Below are 24992 nucleotides of genomic sequence, written 5' to 3' on the forward strand. Positions count from 1 at the left end.
ACACCCTACCTTTCTCCTTATTTGTCCAGCATTCAGATGTGTAAGTTACAGTGTGACTGAAGGTGCAGTCTGCAACAGGGCTCAGATGGGTCTCCTGAAGCTGCTCTCTGCACCAAGCTTTGGATTTCTTCAGTGCACAGGTGCTTGGTAAGTGAGAACTAAGAGACATGCTCCTCTGCCCCTTAGAGCTCTAGCACTTGAGCCCCATAATAAACAATAATAATAAACAACCCCTAGTCTTCTTGAGTCCACATAGAAACAATGTAATCTATTTGTAACCAACCAACACAAATTATTTCTCTGCTATGCTTCTAATAACACACTGCATTTGTGTGTCAGTGCCATTTCTTGTTCTGAGCTTTGAAGTTTGGTTTTAACTGTGGAGGAAATATGGACAGAGTCAATAAAACATTCATGGAACACAGCAGTTTTGAGTGCAAGGTCACACTGATAGCTGCTTTGGATACATCCTCTGGTTAAATCCTCCAAAGGCAATGACCCCAAAATGAGGTAGCTTTCAGTAAAGAGATGTGTGAAGTGCATAATTACTAGCAGTAGGGACTCACAGAAATAGCTGTTGCACCTCTAAAAACAGTTTTTTACATCCTATTTGATCAGATGTGGTTTTTGTTGGGTGATGTTTTCTTTTACATTAAATTTAACTTAAAGTAGGATCAGACAAAATGAAAGCATACTGTAGACCACACACTATGACCTTGATAGTGGTATGACATTTAATATTTAGAAACTTTATCCATTGCTTGATGGCTCTGAAACATAGGTGTGCCAGTCCTAAAAAAACAATTTTAATTTCTTGGGCAGATTTACTTTTTCTCTCTATACTGTATGTTAACTGGATTGTCTAAAATCCATGTTGATGGGGGAAAAAAATGAATTTTTTACATTTTAAATGTTTTTAGTGACCCTTTGATCAGTTCCCCATATACCATTTATGCAGGTTCTCCAGCCGTATATTATACCACAAATAAAAAACAGGGCTGCTTTAAGGCACTTGTTGGCCTCGAGACAATATCCCACTTATGGGCCCCCACCTCCCCTTTTCATATTTAATACACTCGCACAAAAACATATTTAATGCTATTGCTTGATAAAGTTGTATATTTGGCTCCTAGAAACCACAGATGTGATGTAAATAACCCAACTAAATGGAACATACTGTATAATGCTCCTTTAACAATCAGCATTATTTATAGGACTGTCTTTATTATTATTCTCATGTGTTGCCTTCCCAGAACAGCAGCCCTCATGCTTATTTATGCTTGAGGTGGAGGGAGTAGAGAAAAACATATAATTTGATCTATTCTGGCTGTGTCTTGTGAGCTCATTCTCTAGAAATAAATCTGGCCATACACATGCCACCATTGACTTGTGACTTAACAATTCACTTTATGGGTGTGCATGGGGCCCCTATGGGATTCAGTGTTATGACCAAATTAATGACACATAGATGGATAATTATTATACATATGGATTGCAATGAAAAAAAAAAATATTATGGGGGTCAAGTATTCCAGATACTGGAATGGTCACCAATTTTTGTTGTTCCAAAAAAATAGCAAGTCACAGACCTAACTACCTTAACCCAGTGATGGATATCAAGCAAAAACGTAAATCCCTCTTCTGAAAGAAAACATTTTTGCTGTTATTTACAACAATGTAAATAAAATAAATAAATGAAATAAAAAGTTAAAAAAAGACAATTCTGGATAAAATCAGGCATTAGATATTTCTGGGGCTGTTAAATTAAAAAGTTATTGCAGATGAAGAAAAAACCCTTTTGGTGGGCCCAAGTCAAAATACCTTTTACCCATTTCTGAAATAAGTCCTGTTACAATTGGTTACATTTTCTCCTAAAATACTGAAATTTAACTTTTGAACTTTTTTACATTGTCTGGTTCAGACTGAAGAACTTTTGAAAATATTACTTGTGTTCAAGTGCAGGGTCGTCTTATTAGAACAAACTTCTCTCATAGATTATTTAATGTACCTCATTTGGGTATATAATCCTATCTCATTTTTCTATCTGTGAAAATAAAATGGGTTCATTTACTTAGGCCCTCAAAGCAATCTGTAGCATCTGTGTAATCATTTTCCCCTAATTAGCAATCTGTATATTACAGCCTTATGGGTATTTAACACATTTCCATGCAGGTTCACACATTTATTTTACACAGGTTTTATTTCACTTGCAGAAAACAAACTGTTTTATTTTTGTTTGAGCACCTGTGATACTGACTGCATTTATAATGCAACTCCAGACTTAAAAATTTTTTTTTTTTTTTTTCCTTTTAAATTATTTATTTCAGCATATAAAAGTCCAGCAGGCTGGACAGATCAAATTTTAAGGGGCCACTTGTAGAAGAAAAGTTTGCCTCTCCTCAAAATTAGCTGCACTGCAAATGCAACGCTGGAAAATAATTATTTCATAGAGCCTTTTCCATTAACAATATTTAAAAATCCCATTATTACCGAATGCATGTTACATCCTATAATAAAACTCTGTCAATGGTAATTAATTGAGTTCTAATGTTAGCAAAAATGTACTAACATACAAAACTTTTTCTCACCCCCCCCCACTTCAAAATGAGCAGATGCAACCACAGGGAAGGAAGTTATTTCAGGGAGCCTTTCCATATGGTAGTTTAGGTCTGATATGGCTTCATGTATTTGCTCATAGACAGAAAATGACAAAAAAATACATATTGTGCATCTGAATCTTGAATCTTTGCTGCCCTAGATTAATTTGCAGATATAATTCCTTCCTACTGTATGTGCAAAAAATACTACCCAGTAAAAACATTTTTTTCTTGCACACAGTTGATATACTTTCCGAGCACCTTGAGACTCAAGTGAACAGAAAAAGATGTGATGATTGCTGCAGTGTGTAGTGAACCCTTTAAAATGTCTTCACAATAATGCTTTTTTTTTTTTTTTGCATGAAAAAAAGTCCACAACCTTCAATTTGGTTTTAAAAGTGTGCAACAAACCTCAAGGATGCTGCACAAACTTCCTATATAGATACAATGCCCAGGTGCCACCAGTATATTGTGTATAAAGAGAAGTCAGTGCTCTGGAAACTTTCCATAATAATGTTTCCTATAAATTGGCAAAATTGCCAATTCCTATATAAGATAAGGTGTTTGGAGGATTAGATTGTTAGGGTTCCTCATTCTGTTGTGAGTTAAAATTCCAAGCAAAATTATATTTGGTCCATATGTTTGATTGTTGTGATGGTTTCTTTAAGAGGTGTGACCCTATTGGTGCCCTCTAGCTGTTGTTGGACTATAGATCCCCAGCAAACTTAGTAGTTGAGCATCAAAGATTGAGCATTGTATCATAAGCAGGTATTACTTTTCACTGATCTGCTAGTTATCAATAAACGCAAGGCAACGCAAAATCACAAAAGTACAAGCTCTCATCCCATGCTGTCTTTCCTTTCCCCGTGCCACTCAAGAATAATGCAGTAATTACTTATTTATAAAGAACATTTTGCTGAAATGCCATATTGTCAGAGGAAGTCTATGGTTCAGCAGGGAGCCATTCCTGTTTTCTCCACTCTGAGAACGTTTCATCAGAAGAATAAAAGTTAGTTTGGTGAGTGACACTGATTGCTTTGGACAATGAAAAAGGAAAAAGACTATGTCATTCCCTATAACAGATTTTGAAGCCACCCAGCATCTCATAGGAGAGAATGTCATCTTTCTGACATGCTTCAATTTTGCACTGAGATAAAACACATAAATAGTGAAATCATTGTTTTTAAAGATGCATTTGTGCTTTGGGTGTTTTGTACGGATCTAAAGATGTGCCTGATGGTTTGTGTGGAGAAACTTCATTTAGTATTCTCTCTGTTTCCTCGCTTGTCTGATGAACTTTTTGCCGGACACGCAGCCACTGTGCCTCTCACCAGTGTAATCATACTCAAATTCTATGGGTTTTTTCTTTTGCTATAAATGTCATTTTCTAAAAATTCTTGTGCTACCAAAAATATTATTTTAGCAAACAATTTGATTTCCTCTGTTACAAAGAAAGGCTGTAGGATTTTATTCTTGGTTGCACAGAAGACTGTAGACTGTAAAACCATATTACAAACCAAAAAGTACTGTAAAATGTTCAGTTGTAATTGTATGTGTACACATGCCATAGAAGGCATTAAAGTACTGTGTTAAACATTTATGAAAATTAAGTACAAAGTGGTTCCTATTTTCTACAAGAGAGAATGTAAATGTAATATAGCTACATATTTTCATACTTTGCAATATACTCTACAATCTATGCTGACTTGTGCTGTATGATGCTGAGTGTATATATTAAATTCCTTGGCATAAAGCAAGATAATTGCAAGTACCAGAAATGTGATTCCTTCAAAAAGTAGATAAGCTTTCAATTATTTCCCAATATTAAATAAAAGTAGGGTGTTCCAGTTGAATAAAGGGAAGGGGATTAATGAACACAGCTGACATTTTTGTCATTTGCAAGATGCAGGACTATGTTCTAGGAAACCACACTGATTACCCACTTAATAAGCTAATACGATGTTTTTGTCAAAATGTCTTACATTATATCCTACAGATCCTGCTGGTGGCTTTGCAGCCATGATGGAACAACAACATATACTTATGTCACAAATTGTGTCAAGGGAATAAAAGGATTTATGGGTGGAAAATTTGCAGACATAATTCCTTCCTCCTTAGATGTTAGTGCAAAAAATACCTGCCATTAAATGTATTAATGCTCAAAGCTAGTAAAAGGCATGAATTCATCTATTTGATTTTCTATTTCAACTGTATAAAATGTATACAGTATAAGCTGTATAAAATAATATATTTTTACATAGAAAAGTAATCTGAGTATAGAATTTTTCCTTTTAAAAACTGCCATATTCTGTTGTGTATAGCATCTCTACTGAATCAACTGAACTTGCTTATTTCATGAAAATGAAGTATCCAAATAACCATAACATATGCTGCCCTTAAAGGTTAACCTTATTCACGTGTCTCTGTATCTGTTCATGAAACTATAATCTCTCTCGGTTCCTATCTCTCTCCCTGGCACAATCAGGCACACTGGCAAACTGAAGAGAATATTATATGAACATTGCAGATCTCTATAAGTATATATCACATAAAGCATTTTCTCTGTTAAATAAAGCATTTTCATAGAAATTTCAGTGTTGTGTAGTATGTGCCATTGGATTATGATCACACACAAGCCAGGGGCACAATTGCATGTTAGGCTACATCAGCCAATGAATGGACAGAATTCTGTCTTTTATGTCCCTACACTTCCTCCTGTTACAGTCAATGCTTCATTATTTTCTGTCAGGTGATCTCTGAAGGAGCCATCACACAATGATGGCTGAAGATAAAAAAAAAAAAAAAAGGTTATGTTTATTTACTGAATGCATTTGGACAGAGATAACAAAAAGATTGAACAAAAAGACATAAAAATGTGAGGAACTAAAGCCTTTTTTAACACAATCACTTAAATTCAGGGGTTCAAAAGCAATTGGACAATTGACTCAAAGGCTATTTCATGGGCAGGTGTTGGCAATTAGAGATGTCGCGAACTGTTCGCCGGCGAACTTGTTCGCGCGAACATCGGGTGTTCGCGCTCGCCGGAAGTTCGCGAACGTCGCGCGACGTTCGCCATTTTGGGTTCGCCATTGTTGGCGCTTTTTTTTGCCCTCTCACCCCAGACCAGCAGGTACATGGCAGCCAATCAGGAAGCTCTCCCCTGGACCACTCCCCTTCCCTATAAAAACCGAAGCCCTGCAGCGTTTTTTCACTCTGCCTGTGTGTGCTGAAGAGATAGTGTAGGGAGAGAGCTGCTGCCTGTTAGTGATTTCAGGGACAGTTGAAAGTTTGCTGGCTAGTAATCGTTTTGATACTGCTCTGTTATTGGAGGGACAGAAGTCTGCAGGGGTTTGAGGGACATTTAAGCTTAGGTAGCTTTGCTGGCTAGTAATCTACCTTCTACTGCAGTGCTCTGTATGTAGCTGCAGTGGGCAGCTGTCCTGCTTCTGATCTCATCTGCTGACTGCTGCAATAACAGTAGTCCTTGTAAGGACTGCTTTTATTTATTTTTTTGTTGTTTTACTACTACTACTACTACTACTATAAGAGCCCAGTGCTATTAGTCTAGCAGTGTTGGGGAGTGGGACTGGTGTGCTAATCTGCTGCTCCTAGTAGTTCAGCAGCACCAACTTTAATTTTTTTTTTTAATATTCATTTTTTTTTATTTTACTTTTTTTTATTTTACTACCACTGTAGTAGTGTATAAGTTGACCTTTTAGGCATTATTTGCCCTGTAGGCATTATTTGCACACTGTTTTCTTCAACCCGCCATCTAGCTGTGTGACCTTGTTCACATTCTGTCTAAATATCCATAATATTACCGTCTCCAGAAAAAACACCGGAGTGACTTTTTTCAAGCAGCCATAATATATTTTACGTAATCCGTATCCACCGCTGTAGTAGTGTATACGTTGACCTTGTAGGCATTATTTGCACACTGTTTTCTTCAACCCGCCATCTAGCTGTGTGACCTTGTTCACATTCTGTCTAAATATCCATAATATTACCGTCTCCAGAAAAAACACCGGAGTGACTTTTTTCAAGCAGCATTCATATATTTTACGTAATCCGTATCCACCGCTGTAGTAGTGTATACGTTGACCTTGTAGGCATTATTTGCACACTGTTTTCTTCAACCCGCCATCTAGCTGTGTGACCTTGTTCACATTCTGTCTAAATATCCATAATATTATCGTCTCTAGAAAAACCACTTGAGTGACTTTTTTCAAGCAGCCATAATATATTTACGTAATCCGTATCCACCGCTGTAGTAGTGTATACGTTGACCTTGTAGGCATTATTTGCACACTGTTTTCTTCAACCCGCCATCTAGCTGTGTGACCTTGTTCACATTCTGTCTAAATATCCATAATATTACCGTCTCCAGAAAAAACACCGGAGTGACTTTTTTCAAGCAGCATTCATATATTTTACGTAATCCGTATCCACCGCTTTAGTAGTGTATACGTTGACCTTGTAGGCATTATTTGCACACTGTTTTCTTCAACCCGCCATCTAGCTGTGTGAGCTTGTTCACATTTTGTCTAAATATTGATAATATTATCGTCTCTAGAAAAACCACTTGAGTTACTTTTTTTCAAGCAGCATTCATATATTTTACGTAATCCGTATCCACCGCTGTAGTAGTGTATACGTTGACCTTGTAGGCATTATTTGCACACTGTTTTCTTCAACCCGCCATCTAGCTGTGTGTATTATCGTTTCCAGAAAAACCAACTGAGTTTTTGTTGTTGTTGTTGTTTTTTTAAAAATAATGCCAGGCAAAGGCAGGCCGCCACGCAGAGGCCGTGCTAGGGGCCGTGCTGCTATGCAATCCTGTGGCCCTAGCAAATTGCCCAGTTTTAAAAAGCCAATGACCCTGAACTCCCAAAATGCTGAAGAGGTAGTTGACTGGCTTACACAGCACACCCCATCCTCTACCGTTTCTAACTTTACCACAACATCCTCCTCATCCTCCACTGCTATGGCCACCCCACGTAACACTTCCTCCACCACCGGTGCCCCTTCTTCACTGGGGTCAGAGGAGTTATTTTCCCATGAGTTTCTTGAACTGAGTAATGCGCAACCATTATTGCCAGAAGAAGATGAAGGAGATGAGGACCTTACACCAGATTTAATTCTGGCAGAGAACACGATAGAGATGGACATAATGAGTGATGAGGAGGAGGTCCCCGCTGCTGCTTCCTTCTGTGATGTGTCAGAAGAAATTGATGCATCTGAGGAGAATGATGATGAGGAGATTGATGTTTTGTGGGTGCCTAGTAGAAGAGAGCAAGAGGAGGGTAGTTCAGATGGAGAGACGGAGAGTCAGAGAGGCAGTAGGAGAATAAGACTTAGAAGAAGCAGGGAGGACAGCCCGCAGGGATCAGTAGGGCAACAACATGTATCGGCACCTGTGTTCAGCCGGCCAACGCACCCGCCATTGCCGCCAATGCCGCCAACTTCTACTGTTACCGCCAGATCGCACACTTCCAAAAAGTCAGCAGTGTGGGATTTTTTTAATGTGTGTGCCTCTGACAAAAGCATTGTAATTTGCAATGAGTGCAGTCAGAAACTGAGCCTTGGTAAGCCCAACAGCCACATAGGTACAACTTCTATGCGAAGGCACATGAGCGGCAAGCACAAAGCACTTTGGGAGCAACACCTCAAAGGCAACAGGCAAACTAAAAGCCACACTCCTTCTGGTCCAGCATCTTACTGCTCTACCTCTGCTCTCCTTGACCCGTCTGAACCACCCTCCACTCCGCCTTCCACCTTGACCACCTGTTCCCATTCCCAGTCATCTGCCACCAGCCAAGTTTCTGTGAAGGCCATGTTTGAGCGTAAGAAGCCAATGTCTGACTGTCACCCCCTTGCCCGGCGTCTGACAGCTGGCTTGTCTGCACTCTTAGCCCGCCAGCTTTTACCATACCAGCTGGTGGACTCTGAGGCCTTCCGCAAATTTGTAGCAATTGGGACACCGCAGTGGAAGGTACCCAGCCGCAATTTTTTTTCTAAAAAGGGAATACCACACCTGTACCAACATGTGCAGAGCCAAGTTACCGCATCTCTGTCACTTAGTGTTGGGCCAAAGGTCCATATGACTACTGACGCATGGTCCTCCAAGCATGGTCAGGGCAGGTATGTCACCTACACTGCCCACTGGGTGAACTTGGTAATGGCTGGGAAGCAGGGAATGGGTAGCTCAACAACAACAGTGGAGTTGGTGTCACCGCCACGGATTGCACGCGGTTCTGCCACCACCTCTACTCCTCCATCGCTCTCTACCTCGTCTTCTTCTTCTTCTTACTCTGCTGCTGGGTCCTCCTTCTCCTCCTCCACACCTGTGCACCCCCAGCTCCCCTAGGCTATTCGACGTGCCAGGTACGCCGTTGTCACGCTGTCTTGGGGATGACGTGCCTGGAAAGCAAAAACCATACCGGATCTGTACTCCTGTCATCTCTGCAGTCACAGGCCGATCGGTGGCTGACCCCACACCAACTGCAGATCGGAAAAGTGGTGTGTGACAATGGAAGCAATCTGTTGGCAGCGTTGAGACTAGGCAATTTAACACATGTGCCCTGCATGGCACATGTGTTAAATTTAATAGTCCAACGTTCTGTCTCCAAGTACCCAGGATTCCAGGACGTTCTCACCCAGTCCAGAAAGGTGTCGGCCCATTTCAGACGTTCCTACACAGCCATGGCACGCCTTGCTGACATTCAGCAGCGCTACAACATGCCAGTCAGGCGTTTGATTTCTGACAGCCAGACTCGCTGGAATTCAACGCTCCTTATGTTGGAACGTCTGCTGCAACAACAAAGGGCCGTCAACGAGTACCTTTTTGAACTGGGTGGTAGGACTGGATCTGCAGAGCTGGGGATTTTTTTCCCCCGTTACTGGGTGCTTATGCGCGATGCCTGCAGGCTCATGCGACCTTTTGAAGAGGTGACAAATATGGTCAGTCGCACCGAAGGCACCATCAGCGACCTAATACCCTTCGCTTTCTTCCTGGAGCGTGCCGTGCGACGAGTGACAGATGAGGCTGTAGACCAGCGTGACGAGGAGCTGGAAGCGCACGATTTCTGGTCGGAATCACCAGAACGAACCCAGGCACCTGCTGCAACGCAGGGAGAGGTGCCAGAAGTGGAGTCAGAGGAGGAAGGTGGCTTTGTGGAGGAGGAGGAGGAGGACCAACAGGAGCAGGCTTCCCAGGGGGCTAGTGGTGACCTTTTGGGGACCCCTGGTCTTGTACGTGGCTGGGGGGAGGAGACCGTGGATGATGCAGTCCTTGATAATGAGGAAGCGGAGATGGATAGCTCTGCATCCAACCTTGTGAGAATGGGGTCTTTCATGCTGTCATGCCTGTTGAAGGACCCCCGTATCAAGAGGCTTAAGGAGAAGGACCTGTACTGGGTCGCAACGCTACTAGACCCTCGGTACAAGCATAAAGTGTCAGAAATGTTACCAACATACCACAAGTCCGAAAAGATGCGGCATTTACAAACCAGCCTGCAAAACATGTTGTACAATGCTTTTAAGGGTGATGTCACTTCAGGAACTCATCAACATTCCAGGGGCAGAGGTGCCAGTAATCCTGCCACGAGCACACCTGCAAGGACAAAGCCCTTTGGCCAGTCTGTAACGTCAGACATGCAAATGTTTTTCTGTCCAAGGCAGCGCCACAACCCTTCTGGATCCACCCTCAAAGAACGCCTCGACCGGCAGGTAGCGGACTACCTGGCATTAACTGCAGATATCGACACTCTGAGGAGCGATGAACCCCTGGACTACTGGGTGCGCAGGCTTGATCTGTGGCCAGAGCTGTCACAATTTGCCATGAACCTCTTGTCTTGCCCAGCCTCAAGTGTGCTCTCAGAAAGGACCTTCAGTGCAGCAGGAGGGATTGTAACTGAGAAGAGAACTCGCCTAGGTCACAAAAGTGTCGATTACCTGACCTTTATTAAAATGAATGAGGGGTGGATCTCGGAGGGTTACTGCACGCCGGAAGACTTGTTCTGACTTCTATGCAGCTGTCCTTCTCTTCAAGCCTCATGACTCCACACACAGCTGTCCTTTAGCGTCCTCCTCCTCCCTCCGCCACCGTTACAAACTAGGGTGCAAACCCTACTGGTTTAATTTTTTCTGGCCTCTGTGCTTCAGTGGCTGCAACCAAAAAAACTGGGCAAACAATGTCTACAAGGTCAACGTATGGCAAAAAATGACTATTTTCAGCATTTATATGGCATATTTTTTCTGGCAACTGTGCTTCAGTGGCTGCGTCCAAAAAAATGCATATTTTCTGCATTTATATGGCATAATTTTTCTGGCCTCTGTGCTTCAGTGGCTGCAACCAAAAAAATGCATATTTTCAGCATTTATATGGCATAATTTTTCTGGCAACTGTGCTTCAGTGGCTGCGACCAAAAAAATGCATATTTTCAGCATTTATATGGCATAATTTTTCTGGCCTCTGTGCTTCAGTGGCTGCAACCAAAAAAATTTATATTTTCAGCATTTATATGGCATAATTTTTCTGGCAACTGTGCTTCAGTGGCTGCGACCAAAAAAATGCATATTTTCTGCATTTATATGGCATAATTTTTCTGGCCTCTGTGCTTCAGTGGCTGCAACCAAAAAAATTTATATTTTCAGCATTTATATGGCATAATTTTTCTGGCCTCTGTGCTTCAGTGGCTGCAACCAAAAAAATGCATATTTTCAGCATTTATATGGCATAATTTTTCTGGCAACTGTGCTTCAGTGGCTGCGACCAAAAAAAACTGGGCAAACAATGCCTACAAGGTCAACGTATGGCAAAAAATGACTATTTTCAGCATTTATATGGCATATTTTTTCTGGCAACTGTGCTTCAGTGGCTGCAACCAAAAAAACTGGGCAAACAATGTCTACAAGGTCAACGTATGGCGAAAAATTACTATTTTCAGCATTTATATGGCATATTTTTTATGGCAACTGTGCTTCAGTGGCTGCGTCCAAAAAAACTGGGCAAACAATGCCTACAAGGTCAACGTATGGCAGTTGTTTAAAGAGAACAGTAGATTACTAGCCAGCAAAGCTACCTAAGCTAAAATGTCCCTCAAATCCCTGCAGACTTCTGTCCCTCCAATACAGAGCAGTATCAAGCAGATTACTAGCCAGCAAACTTACTATCATCTGTCCCTGAAATCACTAACAGCTCTCCCCCTACACTATCTCTTCCAAGCACACACAGGCAGATTTTTCAGATACATTTTTGCCCTTGATCCCCCTCTGGCATGCCACTGTCCAGGTCGTTGCACCCTTTAAACAACTTTAAAATCATTTTTCTGGCCAGAAATGTCTTTTCTAGATGTTAAAGTTCGCCTTCCCATTGAAGTCTATGGGGTTCGCGAACCGTTCGCGAACCGCTCGCATTTTTGCGCAAGTTCGCGAATATGTTCGCGAACTTTTTTTCCGACGTTCGCTACATCCCTATTGGCAATTCCTTTATTATGTTATTATCAATGAAGCAGAAGCCCTGGAGTTGATTTGAGGAGGTTGCTTGTCTGTGGAAGATTTTGCTGTGAACAGACAACATACGGTCAAAGGAGAAATTGCTACAATATTAGGAGTGGCAAAATCTTAAGTTTGGTACATCATGAGACAGAAAGCACTGGTGAACTCAGCAACGCAAAAAGTCCTGGACTTCCTTGAAAGACAACAGTGGTGGATGAATAATTTCTAGGGTGAAGAGAAACCCCTTCAAAACAGCCAAACAAGTGAACAACACTATCCAGAAGGTAGGCGTATTGATATCCAAGTCTACCATAAAGAGAAGACTATATCAAAGTAAATAGAGAGGGTGCACTCAGAGCCGGGCCAACCCGGCCAGACGCCCTAGGCAACCTGGCCGGGCACGGCGCCGGCTTAGTGTGTGTTCAATCGCGCATGCGCGAAACTGCGCGCCGGCGCGCATGTGCGAAACTACACGCATGCGCGCAAGCGCATATTAAAACAGAAATTATCGGCGCCAGTTAGGGAGACACAGGACCGGACACGGGGTAGGCGACAGAGCAGGTACGTGCCTGGCGCCCCCTCAGCTTTGCGCCCTAGGCATGGGCCTACTCTGCCTACCCCTAGTTCCGGCCCTGGGTGCACTGCAAGGTGCAAGCCACTCATAAGCCTCAAGAATAGAACGGCTAGATCGGACTTTGCTAAAAACATCTAAAAACCAAGATCAACCTCTACCAGAATGATGGCAAGAAAAAAGCATACCACATCATCTATAAAACATGGCAGAGGCAGTGTGATGGCTTGGGCATGCATTGGGACACTAGTGTTTACCGATGATGTGACACAGGACAGAAGCAGCCAAATTAATTCTGAGGTGTTCAGAGACACTGTCTGCTCAAATCCAGCTAAATGCAGTCAAATTGATTTTGAGGTATTTAATAATACAGATGGACAATGATCCAAAACATACAGCCAAAGGAACTCAGGAGTTTATTAAAGCAAAGAAGAATATTCTTGAATGGCCAAGTCAGTCACCTGATTTGAACCCAATTGAGCATGCATTTCACTTGTTGAGGACTAAACTTCGTACAGAAAGGCCCACAAACAAACAGCAACTGAAAGCCACTGCAGTAAAGGCCTGGCAGAGCATTAAAAATGAGTAAACCCAGAATCTGGTGATGTCCATGAGTTCAAGACTTCAGTTTGTCATTGCCAGCAAAGGATTTTCAACCAAGTATTAAAAATGAACATTTAATTTTCAGTTTTTTAATTTGTCCAATTACTTTTGAGCCCCTGAAATGAAGTGATTGTGTTAAATAAAGGTTTTAGTTCCTCATATTTATATACTATGCAATCTTTTTTGTTCAACCCACTGAATTAAAGCTGATGCAGTTCAACTGCATCTGAGATTTTTCATTTAAAATTCATTGTGGTAATGTACAGAACCAAAATTAGAATAAAAGTTGCCTATACTTTATTGGCAAGTTTTGCTTCAAATATGATGCCCCATAGACTCCAATAAGAGAGAAAAAATGTTGCGTGTCACAAAAAAAGTTGTGTGTCAAAAAAATATGCAAAAAATATGCAAAAGTCAAGATTTTTCTCAGAGGAAAACTCAATTGTAATTCAATTTGAGTTTTTGGGTAGGATCATTCGATCAAATTTTAGATGTCCACATTTTAAATAAATAACATATCATTCGAATTGTGAATAAAATTGAATTTATTAGAGTTTTAAAAAAAATTCACATTACTCTAAAATTCTACCTTTGATAAATAACCCCCCAAAACCTACTTATTTTCTGACTTAGTTTCATTCAAACAAATGATCATAGTCCTTCAACTGTCCTTTTCTAGTCATGTTATATTTTCCATTTGTCAACACTAAAACTCATATTCACTGCCACAAAAATACTTAGAAAACTTTCTTTATTCTTTCTATGACTTAGATTTGTAATGCCTGCATCTCTGCACATTAGCGTTTGCTTCGTGCATCTCCTACCAAGAGCAACAGCTGAAAATTCCTTATCTATTTCAAGAACAATAGCACTAGATTCTGAGCCATCAGACTACCTGCTGCTACCCCTCGCATGAGCAAAACATGAAATCAATAAAATCAATAGGTATACAGACAAAAGAAATGTGTTGGTTGCCATAAAAATGCTTGAATAAATATTTCAACATAAGAAGAATGGACTGATTGCAGGAATGCATCCTGGACATCACCAGTGGGAGAGAGAGCTCCCCATCAATGAGTTCATAAAGAACATTAGACAGTAATAGAAATAATGGAAGATGAAGCAAGACATGTAGCAAAGCAGCATTTTTTATAATTAACAATGTTTCTTATGTCATGAAAGTCTATACAAAGAAAATATATATTTGGTAACTAATTGGCCACCCTTGAATGACGCAGCTGGGTGAAACTACCATAGTGTTCCACCACCAGCAAGTGTTTAATAAATGAACATGCATTTTCTTATGCCTGTATATCAATTTTAGGTAAAAGAGAGGAACAATGCCTTACATTTTCTTTTGCAGGTTTCAATTTTTTTTGGAAAATTTTGGACTAAAATTCTGTTACTCAATTGTTGCTCCACTGTTATCTGGAACTATCAATGTTATCAATGTTATATTTGTTTCTCAGTTGAAATTGTAAGAATGCTCTTTCTACTGTTGTAAACAATATTTCAGACTTGCATTTACAACATAATTTGGCAGCAAGAAATTGCTAACAGTTAGTGCATTTAAAGATTTACTGAATCTGTTTTGTAAATTTGAAGAAAGAAAAGCACACTCATTTGTGGAATTCCTGATTCTCACAAATAGTGATGGGCGAATTTATTCGCCAGGCTCGAATTTTCGGTGAATTTGCGAGATTCGCAAAAACGAGACGCCGGTGCCGTTTCGCAAAATTTTCGCCGTTTCGCGAATTTCGCGCGAAATTCTCGAATTTTTCGGAGAAGCGAAATGGCGCAAATTCACCCATCACTACTCACAAACTATTTTGCCCAGATGCATGAACAATTATTTTTTATGTTATACCAAGTAAAAACACATTATGTATCTCCTGGTGATGGTCATTGCACTTTAACCTGAACTTTGGTAAATGTTGGTATCTTGAAAGGAAATATGCCCTATATCTTTCTTACTCTGACCTGCCCTGCTCTATGAGAATGTTTTTTTAAGACTTGTTAAACATGTGGTTGTGAAGCAATATTACATTACCTGAACAGTGACTAGTCATGCAACAGCATGGATGAACATTGTGGCTTATTATTAGTACCCATTCATTGCTACTGCATATGTGAGAGCTACCAATAAAGGAGATCTAAACTCTAAAAATGGCTATGGCTATAAGTGTTGTATTTAATATGCTGAACTCACTGCACCAGTAAAGGTTCAACATCATTATAACAGCAATGATCCAGGCATACAAAGTTGTATACAGAAGCTCACCATAAGGGATTTTATTAAAGTGGCAGTGACACTGCACATGCTCAGTATGTTCTGGGCAGCTGTTGAGAAGCTAAGCTTAGAGATCATTGCAAATCAATTGTGATACAAATTGCCCTGGTTTCTAAGCTGCCATGTAATGTGAATGCAAATGAATTGCTGTGTGTTTTGCTTTTTTATATTCCGTGTTTACAGCATATGGTATATTGGTCCCTAGAAGAGACATTTGCAGAGGCACAGATTTTCATTGCTAAAGGGCTGGTACAGAACCCTAAAACATAACATCATACAGAATGCAGTATAACTAGTTTATCTTTTTGTTAAATGTTTATTCTACTTTAAGAGGCAGTTTTCAAGTATGTTCTTCAAGTATATTGAAGGCCAGATTAGCTGCTTTTAAATGTATTATTCTGTATGGAATTTCAGTAGATGAAGTTTGAAATATGTTAAGTACTTAGGAATCCACATAGAAGTTGAAATCAAATTATCAAACACTTGGGGGCACATTTATCAAGGGTGGAATATCGAGGGTTAATAAACCCTCAAATTCGACCCTCGAATTTAAATCCTTCAAATTCGAATATCGAATTCGAAAGATTTAGCGTAAATCCTTAGATCGATCGAAAGTAAAAAACGATTCGAACGAATCAAACGATTCGAACGAATCAAACGATTCGAACGAATTTAAGTGATCGATTGAAGGATTTTTCTTTGATAAAAAAAAGGCTAGAAAAGTGCTGGGGAAGGTCCCCATAGGAAACATAACAAGACACTGAAGCAAGAGGGACACTTGTGACACAAGGTATCCACCCCATGTATCCACCCCAAAGCAAACCAGTTCGGTTATTGCGCATGTCTTCTCCATAAAGTACCAGAAGAACAGGTATATTGCCAAGGGGTCAGTGAATAATAAAAAATTGTATACAGGAATCATGCAATCTTAGTTTTATTTCGTAGCTTGGATGGATGTAATGATCTATTTATTTTCATAACTGATCTCAGCATTGCGCTGTCACTCCAGGGAGCCATCCCTATGGTGCTGGGGGAAATACCTGGAATAAGAAACAATGTATACCAAAATCTTTCAAGATGACATATACTTCACTAGAAACTTATAAAAAGGGCTTGAATGTGAAACCTTCATTCAGGCCATTCGGGGCTCTGCTATAGAGCCAATAAATCCATTTAGCCTCGCATTGAAGAAGTTTTTTATCAATGTCCCCAATTCTAGTGGTGTATTCAAAATGCTCAACTGCGGAAAATGTCATGGTATTAGCATTGCCATCATGTATTTCATTGATATGATTAGCTACTGAGGTATTCTGTTTGTTTCTGACATCGCCCACAGGTCCCCATAGGCTAACATTGTACCTCAGTAGGTTTAAACTGCCGAAGTATGTAGTCGAAGTAATTTTTAAAGAGACAGTACTTCGACTATAGAATGGTCGAATAGTGGAACGAATTTTAGTTCAAATTGTTTGAATTGAAGTCGAAGGTCATAGAAGCCTATTTGATGGTCGAAGTACCCAAAAAAATGCTTCAACATTTTAAGTTTTTTTCATTCGAATCCTCCACTCGAGCTTAGTAAATGTGCCCCTTGGAGGCACATTTATCAAAGGTAGAATTTCGAATTCTTTTTTTAAAGTCCCTTATATTAAAATATACTCGATATTTAAGAAAAAAATAGAATACACTAAACTCTGACAAATTATACCGACTCGAAAACTCAAATCGAATTTGAATAAGCTCCATTTGAGTTTTTTCTCTGAAAAAACTTGGATTTCAGGAAGGCTACAAACATATTGGTCACTGGACCTCTCCTATTGACTTATACATGAATTCATCATGTTTTAGGTGGCAAGTAATCGAATTTGAATTCTTAAAAGGCTAGAGTATGTTAAATCAAATTCAAACTTTTTTAAAAACTCGAATCAAATTTGGATAATTCCCTAGTCGAATTTGACAGTTTTGGCCTTAAAAAAAATTGAAAATTTGAATTCAAATTTTCAATTCGACCCATCATAAATCTGGCCCTTTGTATTTAGCAAGTATGTTTTATCAACTATTGTTTAAATATGACTCTTTATTAGCTGTCATATTGGCTAACTAATTAGAAAGAACCAACAAACAGTGTGTACAATTTCCATATTACACATCTAACCAGGTCAATGGAGAGTCAATAGACAGTTTCATCATGTGTATTGGAATTTTGGCTACATATTTTGTTTTCTCTCAATGTTTTTTCACTTAAATCATTTTCCCTATAAATAATATAAAACAACACCCAATTATTATATATAAACCATAACACAATCTGTATTTACAAAATCAACAGGCAAAACATCCCATTTTTGCTTTTCTGACAATATAGATCCCTTTCATTCAATTGCAAATCTTTGCTATCCAACAATCAGCCAAATTTTCATGTTAAATATCTTAACTATATTCACCCCTCATTTATAACCATGCACTTATGTATTTTAAACATTGACAAGTTAAGGTTAACATTAATATGTATAACTTTCTATAGAGAGACACTTGTTTTACTTTTCTTCCTGTCTTCTTCAATTCTCTATACAATCACTCTGACCCTTGGTAACCTTGCATATGGAGACCTGTTTCCATATTTTCCACTTGACTCTCTCACTCCATTCATATTTATACCTAGCCTAGCTTTCTTTTTTCCTTTTCTTTCATTTACAGATAGCATTAAAGGGTCATGATCTTGTGAAAAAGACCTTAACATTGGGTAAAAATTGCTGTTTGCCATGTTGGTCTTAGAAAAGCTAATGTGGCTGGTTATATATAGACATACGTACTGTTATACAACTGAATATGCTTCTTCTTCAAGTGTTGTCTTGTCTGAAATGACTGTTTCAGGGGCATTTTCCCAGAAGACTAAATATGTTTAGAAAATACTACATCTTATTTGAATGTATAGAAACAGGAAGCAAGCCTATGCAAGGAAAATAATACCTGTTACCTATACTGTATACATTATTATTTTTTTTTTTTAAAGAGGCACATTTATCAAGGGTCGAATTTCGAATTCATGCAAGTTTTTTTAAAACTCCCATAAACTCCCATGAACTCAAAATTCTACCAATCAAAATTTATTATAAAAAATCTTATTTTGTAAACTCAGGTGAATAGGATTGACCTGAAAACTCGAATCAAATTCGATTCGAATTTTAAAAACTTGATAAATCTGCCCCTAAATTTCTTCGAATTTTAGGTCATAGCATTAGACAGTTTAAAACACAACATATTTGTCCTGTTGCAAAAGCAACATAATAATAATTGTACAGAATGTTTTTAGGTCACTCACCAAGAATAATGTCAGAAAACTGCTGAGATCTCCAAAGAACTCCTCCACACTCACTGCTTTGGTATCGAAAGTGAGGTAGTCTCCTAAATGATCATACAGCTTGTTTGTGTGGTTGTACATGTTAGACAGCTTCTCATACTGTTCTCGAGCACCCTTTGCGAAAATGTAAGTTGCCATAGGAAAAGCTGCTTCAAGATCAAAAACATTCATCTATAAATTTAGGACCAAAAAGAACAAATTATAGTTAATTCTCCTATGCAAAAAGCATTTTGAAATAGTAGGAGGTGAAAAGTGTTTAATAAATATGAAGGTGTTGTTTTCCCGTAACACAAAAAAAATCAAAAATTCAATAAGGATTTTTGTAAACATTTTGTTAATTTCATGATCTGCATTTAAGGGTAAGAAACAATAGGAGGACTGTTTATACAAGCTCTAGTAACCCATAACAACCAACAGTTAGCACTGACTTCTGCTGCTTAAAAACTGATATATGATTTTTTTCTATAGGTTACAAACTGGAGTGTGAATGTTACTACATTTTTAATTGGATGAATAGGAAAATGTTCCAAATATGCTGTATTATAAAAATACTCTTTATCAGCATCTTGGAGATAGCAGATTAATTTGGCTATATAATTACTGAATCTGATCTGTAATGGCTAACATTCTGTGTAATTAATGTATGCAGAATTATATATCTTCTATTGTACAGATATGGGATAACATTTCTGGAATATTAAGGTTTTCTTGAAAAGGGATATTTCTGTAATTTAAATCTCTATACTCTATAGCTTACTAAATAAAATCCTAAAAAACTTAATTTAAACATTAAATAAACCCAAAAGGATTGTTTAGTCACCAATGTGGCTTCATGCGGCTTAGTAGCTATCAAGTACAAGGTAATGTTTCATTCTTACAGAGAAAAAGGAGCTAATTTCCAATGAATAGAATTGTTTGCTAAAATGATATCTATGAGAGTTGGCCTTTCTGGAATTCGGAACTAGCTGGGTAATGGGTTTTCAGAAAATGTATTTCATACCTCAAAATAAAAACAACCCTACTATGGATGCATCATTGTTTCTGTGCATTCTTCTAAACAACAACAGCTTTGAGTTTAGCATTCTTGTCCAGTCTGTTGTGCCTGAAAGGCTGGACAGTGAAATCTATCTCAGCTGAAAACATTTACAACTCTGTCCCTAAATTATTGTACCATTAGTGATCTTTTGCACTGAAGGCCAGTTTAAACAATTATCTTTTGAAATGTAATCAAACTATTTTCACTTGTCTACTTGCCAAGATGTTTCAATTGCTTTTACAGCTTGACAGTTGTTGTTACACGGTAATCACCTGATTGATTCTATACTTCTCATGACTTGTATTAAATACGCTGCTCATATCCTGACAGATACTGCAAATGTACAAAGCTAAGAAATGATAGAAAGTCTGTTATAAATAATTGGTGTGTGTGTATTGATATTGATCATTTAACATTCTCGCTCAGGATTTGTTCATGTGTTGAAAGAACTAGAATAATATTAAAACTGTGTCTCTTAAGATTTTTGGGAATAAATATATGCCTTTAACCTTATTCTTCATTTTCTAAAGAACTATGTGCACTTTGTTTATAATAGATTTTGATTTCAGTAACTTAGCAATCAATGGCTTAACTAGATATTACTATGCCTCACAGCAAATTATTTCCCAGGTCCCCAAAATGTCTAAAGGCTGACCTGTTTTACCAATATTTAGTGAAATTGTATATGAATTATGGCCTCATGGGACCCCTGTCCCCCCTGGGCCCCCCTGTCATTGGTAGACCAAGGGTAGCATTTATGGAGCCTTGACCCCCCCTTTTTTTTTCTCTAGCATTATTTCTAATACAGACAATTGCTGCGTCAACAAGGATCAACAAGTTATTTCAGCCAGAGCCACCATATGAATGCAAAGAATGTTCTTTGTAAAAAGAATTTGTCTGTAATACTTATGAATTAAGCTGCACAAAATGTTTGGACAGAAGTTGCCACATTGCTATCCTGTATTGAATCATGCCCCAGAAATATTATTGTTAATGCACTTTCAATGAAATTTGCATATTATAATTCATAATGCACCCACTTTTGTAATATATAAAGATGTTACAAGTCACCTTGAAGTTCTATGACCTGTAGTAAAGCACTCGGCCTAAATGGATTAAAATATTCTCATATTTTACAAATGGTGGTATATAATTACATTAAACACACACACATAGCAATTCTGTTACAATTCTTTATAATATTTTAAATAGCGAACATATTTCTACAATTTAAACATGTTTTTACACACGGTATGCAAATGATGGAATAATATGAGACACCATCTGGCCCCATTCAAAAGACAAAGGTTTTTTTCTCCATTTCTGATTGTATGGAGTATGATCATTTCAGTGAGAATTCAGAGCACATCAAAGTTTGTATGAACTTTCTAAGCTGTAGAAAACAAGTTGTGATCTGAAATAAACAGGGTTAATTATGATTTTTACTAGACATTGATAACACTGTGAAGTGTAACATATTGGTAAGTAGTGATGGGTGAATTTATTTGCCAGGCATGGATTTGTGGCAAATTTCCACAATTTGCCACCCACAATTTCTTCCGCGAAACAACAGCAAAAATTTGCTACAGAAAATTTGCCGCAACAAAAAACATTTGTTGCACAATTATTCAGACGCCCATTGACTTCAATGCATTTGGACAAAAAATATAAAAATTGTCGCTTGTGTCAAAATTGTCACGTGTTAAAAATATTTTGACGCCCGTTGACTTCAATGCGCTGCGCAGATTTTTCGTCAGTCCACAAATTTGTTTGGAGAAACTAAAAGAGCCAGATTCACCCATCACTATTGGTAAGCTGCCTGCCAGGCATATTTACCTATATTTAGCAATAAGATATTGATAATTAACAAGTAGCTTAAGAGTGGTTATTCTGTACTCAGGATGTCAGAGACTGGCCCCAACATTGCTTTATCTTTTGATTTGGTTGAGGGATGTTTGGGTCATGCAACAATTAATGGGGCTCATTTATAAATTTTTATCAGTAGAGAATGATTTGAACAGTGAACATATTTGCCTTGTGCTTGTTTATATTTATAAAGTTGTACAAGATTGGTGTGTTTAATGTGCAAACAGAATTGTTAATTTGTGTTCATGTTGCAAAGGTCACACTGGGCGTTTTCGGGGAGATTTAGTCACCTGGCAGGTAATCGGCTCATCTTTGTGGCGACCAATCTCCCGAACGCCTTCCCTCACTCTTGCACTGGCAAAAATGAGGCAACTTCGGGCGACTTCGGAAAACAAATTGACGCGTGTGCTTAATGCCGGCGATTTTTCACGCTAGCGTTACCACCTGCAGGGACATCACAATTCACTAATGGGCGCAGGCACCAATTCAGTAGCAAAAGAGACAGATGCTATCGACACACAACTTTTTGCTCTGGTGAATAGGCGTTACTCCGCAAATTCACAAAAATTCGGATTTTACTGAATGTTACAGTATCTTTTTCACAAGACTCAGACCAGTTGAAGTGCAATGGAGTGCATAGATCTTCCTCAATCTTCTGTCACTTACATTATATTCTGTGAGTAGAAAATGCATCAAAGTTCAAAAAATGCTGTCAGTCTTTTCCTTTTTTCAGAGTGATAGCCTGCAAATTTTTTTTTTGTGTAACCGGTTTCCCCCATACATATTCTAACATGTGGAACATTAAGGGCCATATTTATCAAGGATTGAATTTCGCAGTTAAAAAACTTTCAACCATTGAATTTGAGTACTTCGATAGTCGAAGTATTTTTTCCTGCGAAAACGTGCGCATTTGATCGAAGTAAAATCGTATGATTGAACAATCTAATCCTTCAAAGGATTTTACAAAAAAAAAACTTGATTTCTTGAGGTTGATTTTCTCTGCAATTGTATTATTCATATTGTGATGTCACCTGCGTGTGAGAAAACACATCACTATGCTGTCATAAATGTCATTGCATGACCATTTCTCTTTTCAAATATTGCAAATAAAACTGAAGTTTTAAAAAAAAAAAAAACTTGATTTCTCAAAACTTGCCCAAAAGCCTCATAGGCTAAACAGCAATTCGGAAGGTTTAAGGGGGCGAAATGTTGAAGTCAAAGTTTTTTAAAGAAACAGTACTTTGATTTTCGAGTGGACAAATTTTCAAAGTTTTTTCAATTCAAAACGAATTTTGATGGTCGAAGTACCCAAAAATTACTTCGAAATTTGAAGTTTTTTACTTCAAAAAGTCACTTTGACCCTTGATAAATCTGCCCCTAACTGTACAATGGGCTCATGTGTAGGTCATTATAACAACTCTATTGTGTTTATTAAGGTTCCCTGGACATGTGTTATTAACAGTGGAAATGTAATGTATTTGATGCAACATATTAACATAAAGACGTACATTAAACTTTAAATTTCCCGCTATATTTAAATTAACCTGAGCACAAGACCTCTAGCAAATTTGCACTAGGCAGAAATGAATCCTAGCGCATTTTCACTTTGAAAATTCCCCAGCGTTCACTTTCTGCCTAAGAAATGGTAAAAATGCTGATGAAAATAATCCAGATACTGTAACAGATAATCTGAGACACTGAATGAGTGCAAGTAGTTGGGCTGCACTGGTTGCAAATGGGTTTCCTTCTAGCTCAAAGTTTCTATATGTTTTTTTAAGATAGTCTGGCAAAATTGAGGTCTGACATCATATAAAGAACAGAGAACTGTTAAAAAGTATCCACATAACACATTATATAACATTACACATTTCCCCAGATCTCCAAGGCAAGTGGCCACATCAAAATACAAATCAGAATCTCTTCTGATCTGTGTAAATCAGGCTCCATGTCCTCTGTTCCACGTGCTCGATAAGCAGTTTATGAAGAGTGAATTGTCTTACCTGCAATTAATTTTTGGACTTTTTTCTATATCAAACCAAGGGGCAGTGGGATTGCTTTATGGGGGTTGTTAATGGGGGTCCATTTTGAGTTTGGGTAAGAAGGGCTTTGCCCTGGGTCTCCGGCATCAGTGCCATAAGTGTTAACCTGGTTTCATTTGTGTTTTTTTTGTGGATGGGTGGTAGGTATCTCTGATTAGAAGCATGGGTAATAATGGACTTTGTCTACTTCAAGCTTTGAGAGAAGTGCATCTTCTCAGAACACTGTTTGCAAAGTTTTACCAAAAGTTATGTGCAAAAATGTACCATTGTTTTATAACTTGCAGTGTATTTTATATTACTGGAGTAAAATATACATTTAGTTTTTTTGTTTCATATTGTATGTAATGTGAAGTATGTCTGGTGACAGAACTGCTATATTTGTTTGTAGGTATGTAACACAGCTAAATCTGGTGTCATCTATAAAATGTTAATATCTAGCTGCTGCAAAGTCCAATTTCCAGAGATTTTATCTGGTGCCATTAATAATATGGGGAGCCTAATATGGTTTTATGTATATGGTACAGAGTTATGAGAAAAATCAAGTGCCATGTTTATTGACTTATATGATAGGTTATGCCATGTCTCATGTACAGTATTTTCCTGTAATTCATGTTAAAAGGATTAGAGTTCCCATTTTTATTTTTCAGTTCTATATATGTGTATATATGATTTATTATGCGCAATGGTTGATACCTGGGGTTTTGAGGATAAGGGGATGTTTCCATAATTTATATGACCATACATTAAGGTTACTAAAAACATTTACATCTAAAATAAACCCATTTATATTGCCATCAATATGTACTCATGCAGCTTAGGCACTGGTAATCTTTGATTACTGAGAAAAAAAGGAAACAAAGTAGTTGGTTAAAATAATGAATATATAGTATTTTATATAAATATATACTGAAATATTTGAAATTGATGTCAAATCACTAAAATAAAATGAATTACAACATTGATATTAGAAAATGTAAATGTTTATATCAGTTTTAAAACTGGATAAGACTTAAGTCCACTGTTTCCGCTGCAGATTTTATAATGTAGGTTGCTTGGGAAAAAAAAAAAGGGCACCTAAAGTTGTCACAGAGCCACAGAGTTGATTTTAATGGGCCATTGCAGGGCACCTTTTTCTGT

At 38.2% G+C, this 24992-nt stretch overlaps 1 protein-coding gene across 2 annotated transcripts in view; it reads right to left on the reverse strand.

The window, feature by feature from the left end:
• LOC121397689 (protein diaphanous homolog 2-like) overlaps positions 1-19727 on the reverse strand; it is a 260585-nt gene extending 240858 nt beyond the window's left edge. Inside the window, exon 1 of one of the 2 annotated variants that reach the window (XM_041574892.1) lies at positions 18876-19726. In XM_041574892.1, the coding sequence (XP_041430826.1) occupies positions 18876-19085 (210 nt within the window). In that variant the 5' untranslated portion in view covers positions 19086-19726. Of the gene's footprint in view, positions 1-18875 lie in introns of both variants that reach the window. The other variant, XM_041574891.1, reaches the window with a different exon arrangement.
• Between the last annotated feature and the right edge of the window lie 5265 nt (positions 19728-24992).

Source organism: Xenopus laevis, chromosome 8S, assembly GCF_017654675.1.
Source record: "Xenopus laevis strain J_2021 chromosome 8S, Xenopus_laevis_v10.1, whole genome shotgun sequence".
In the NCBI taxonomy this organism is placed as follows: Eukaryota; Metazoa; Chordata; class Amphibia; order Anura; family Pipidae; genus Xenopus; species Xenopus laevis.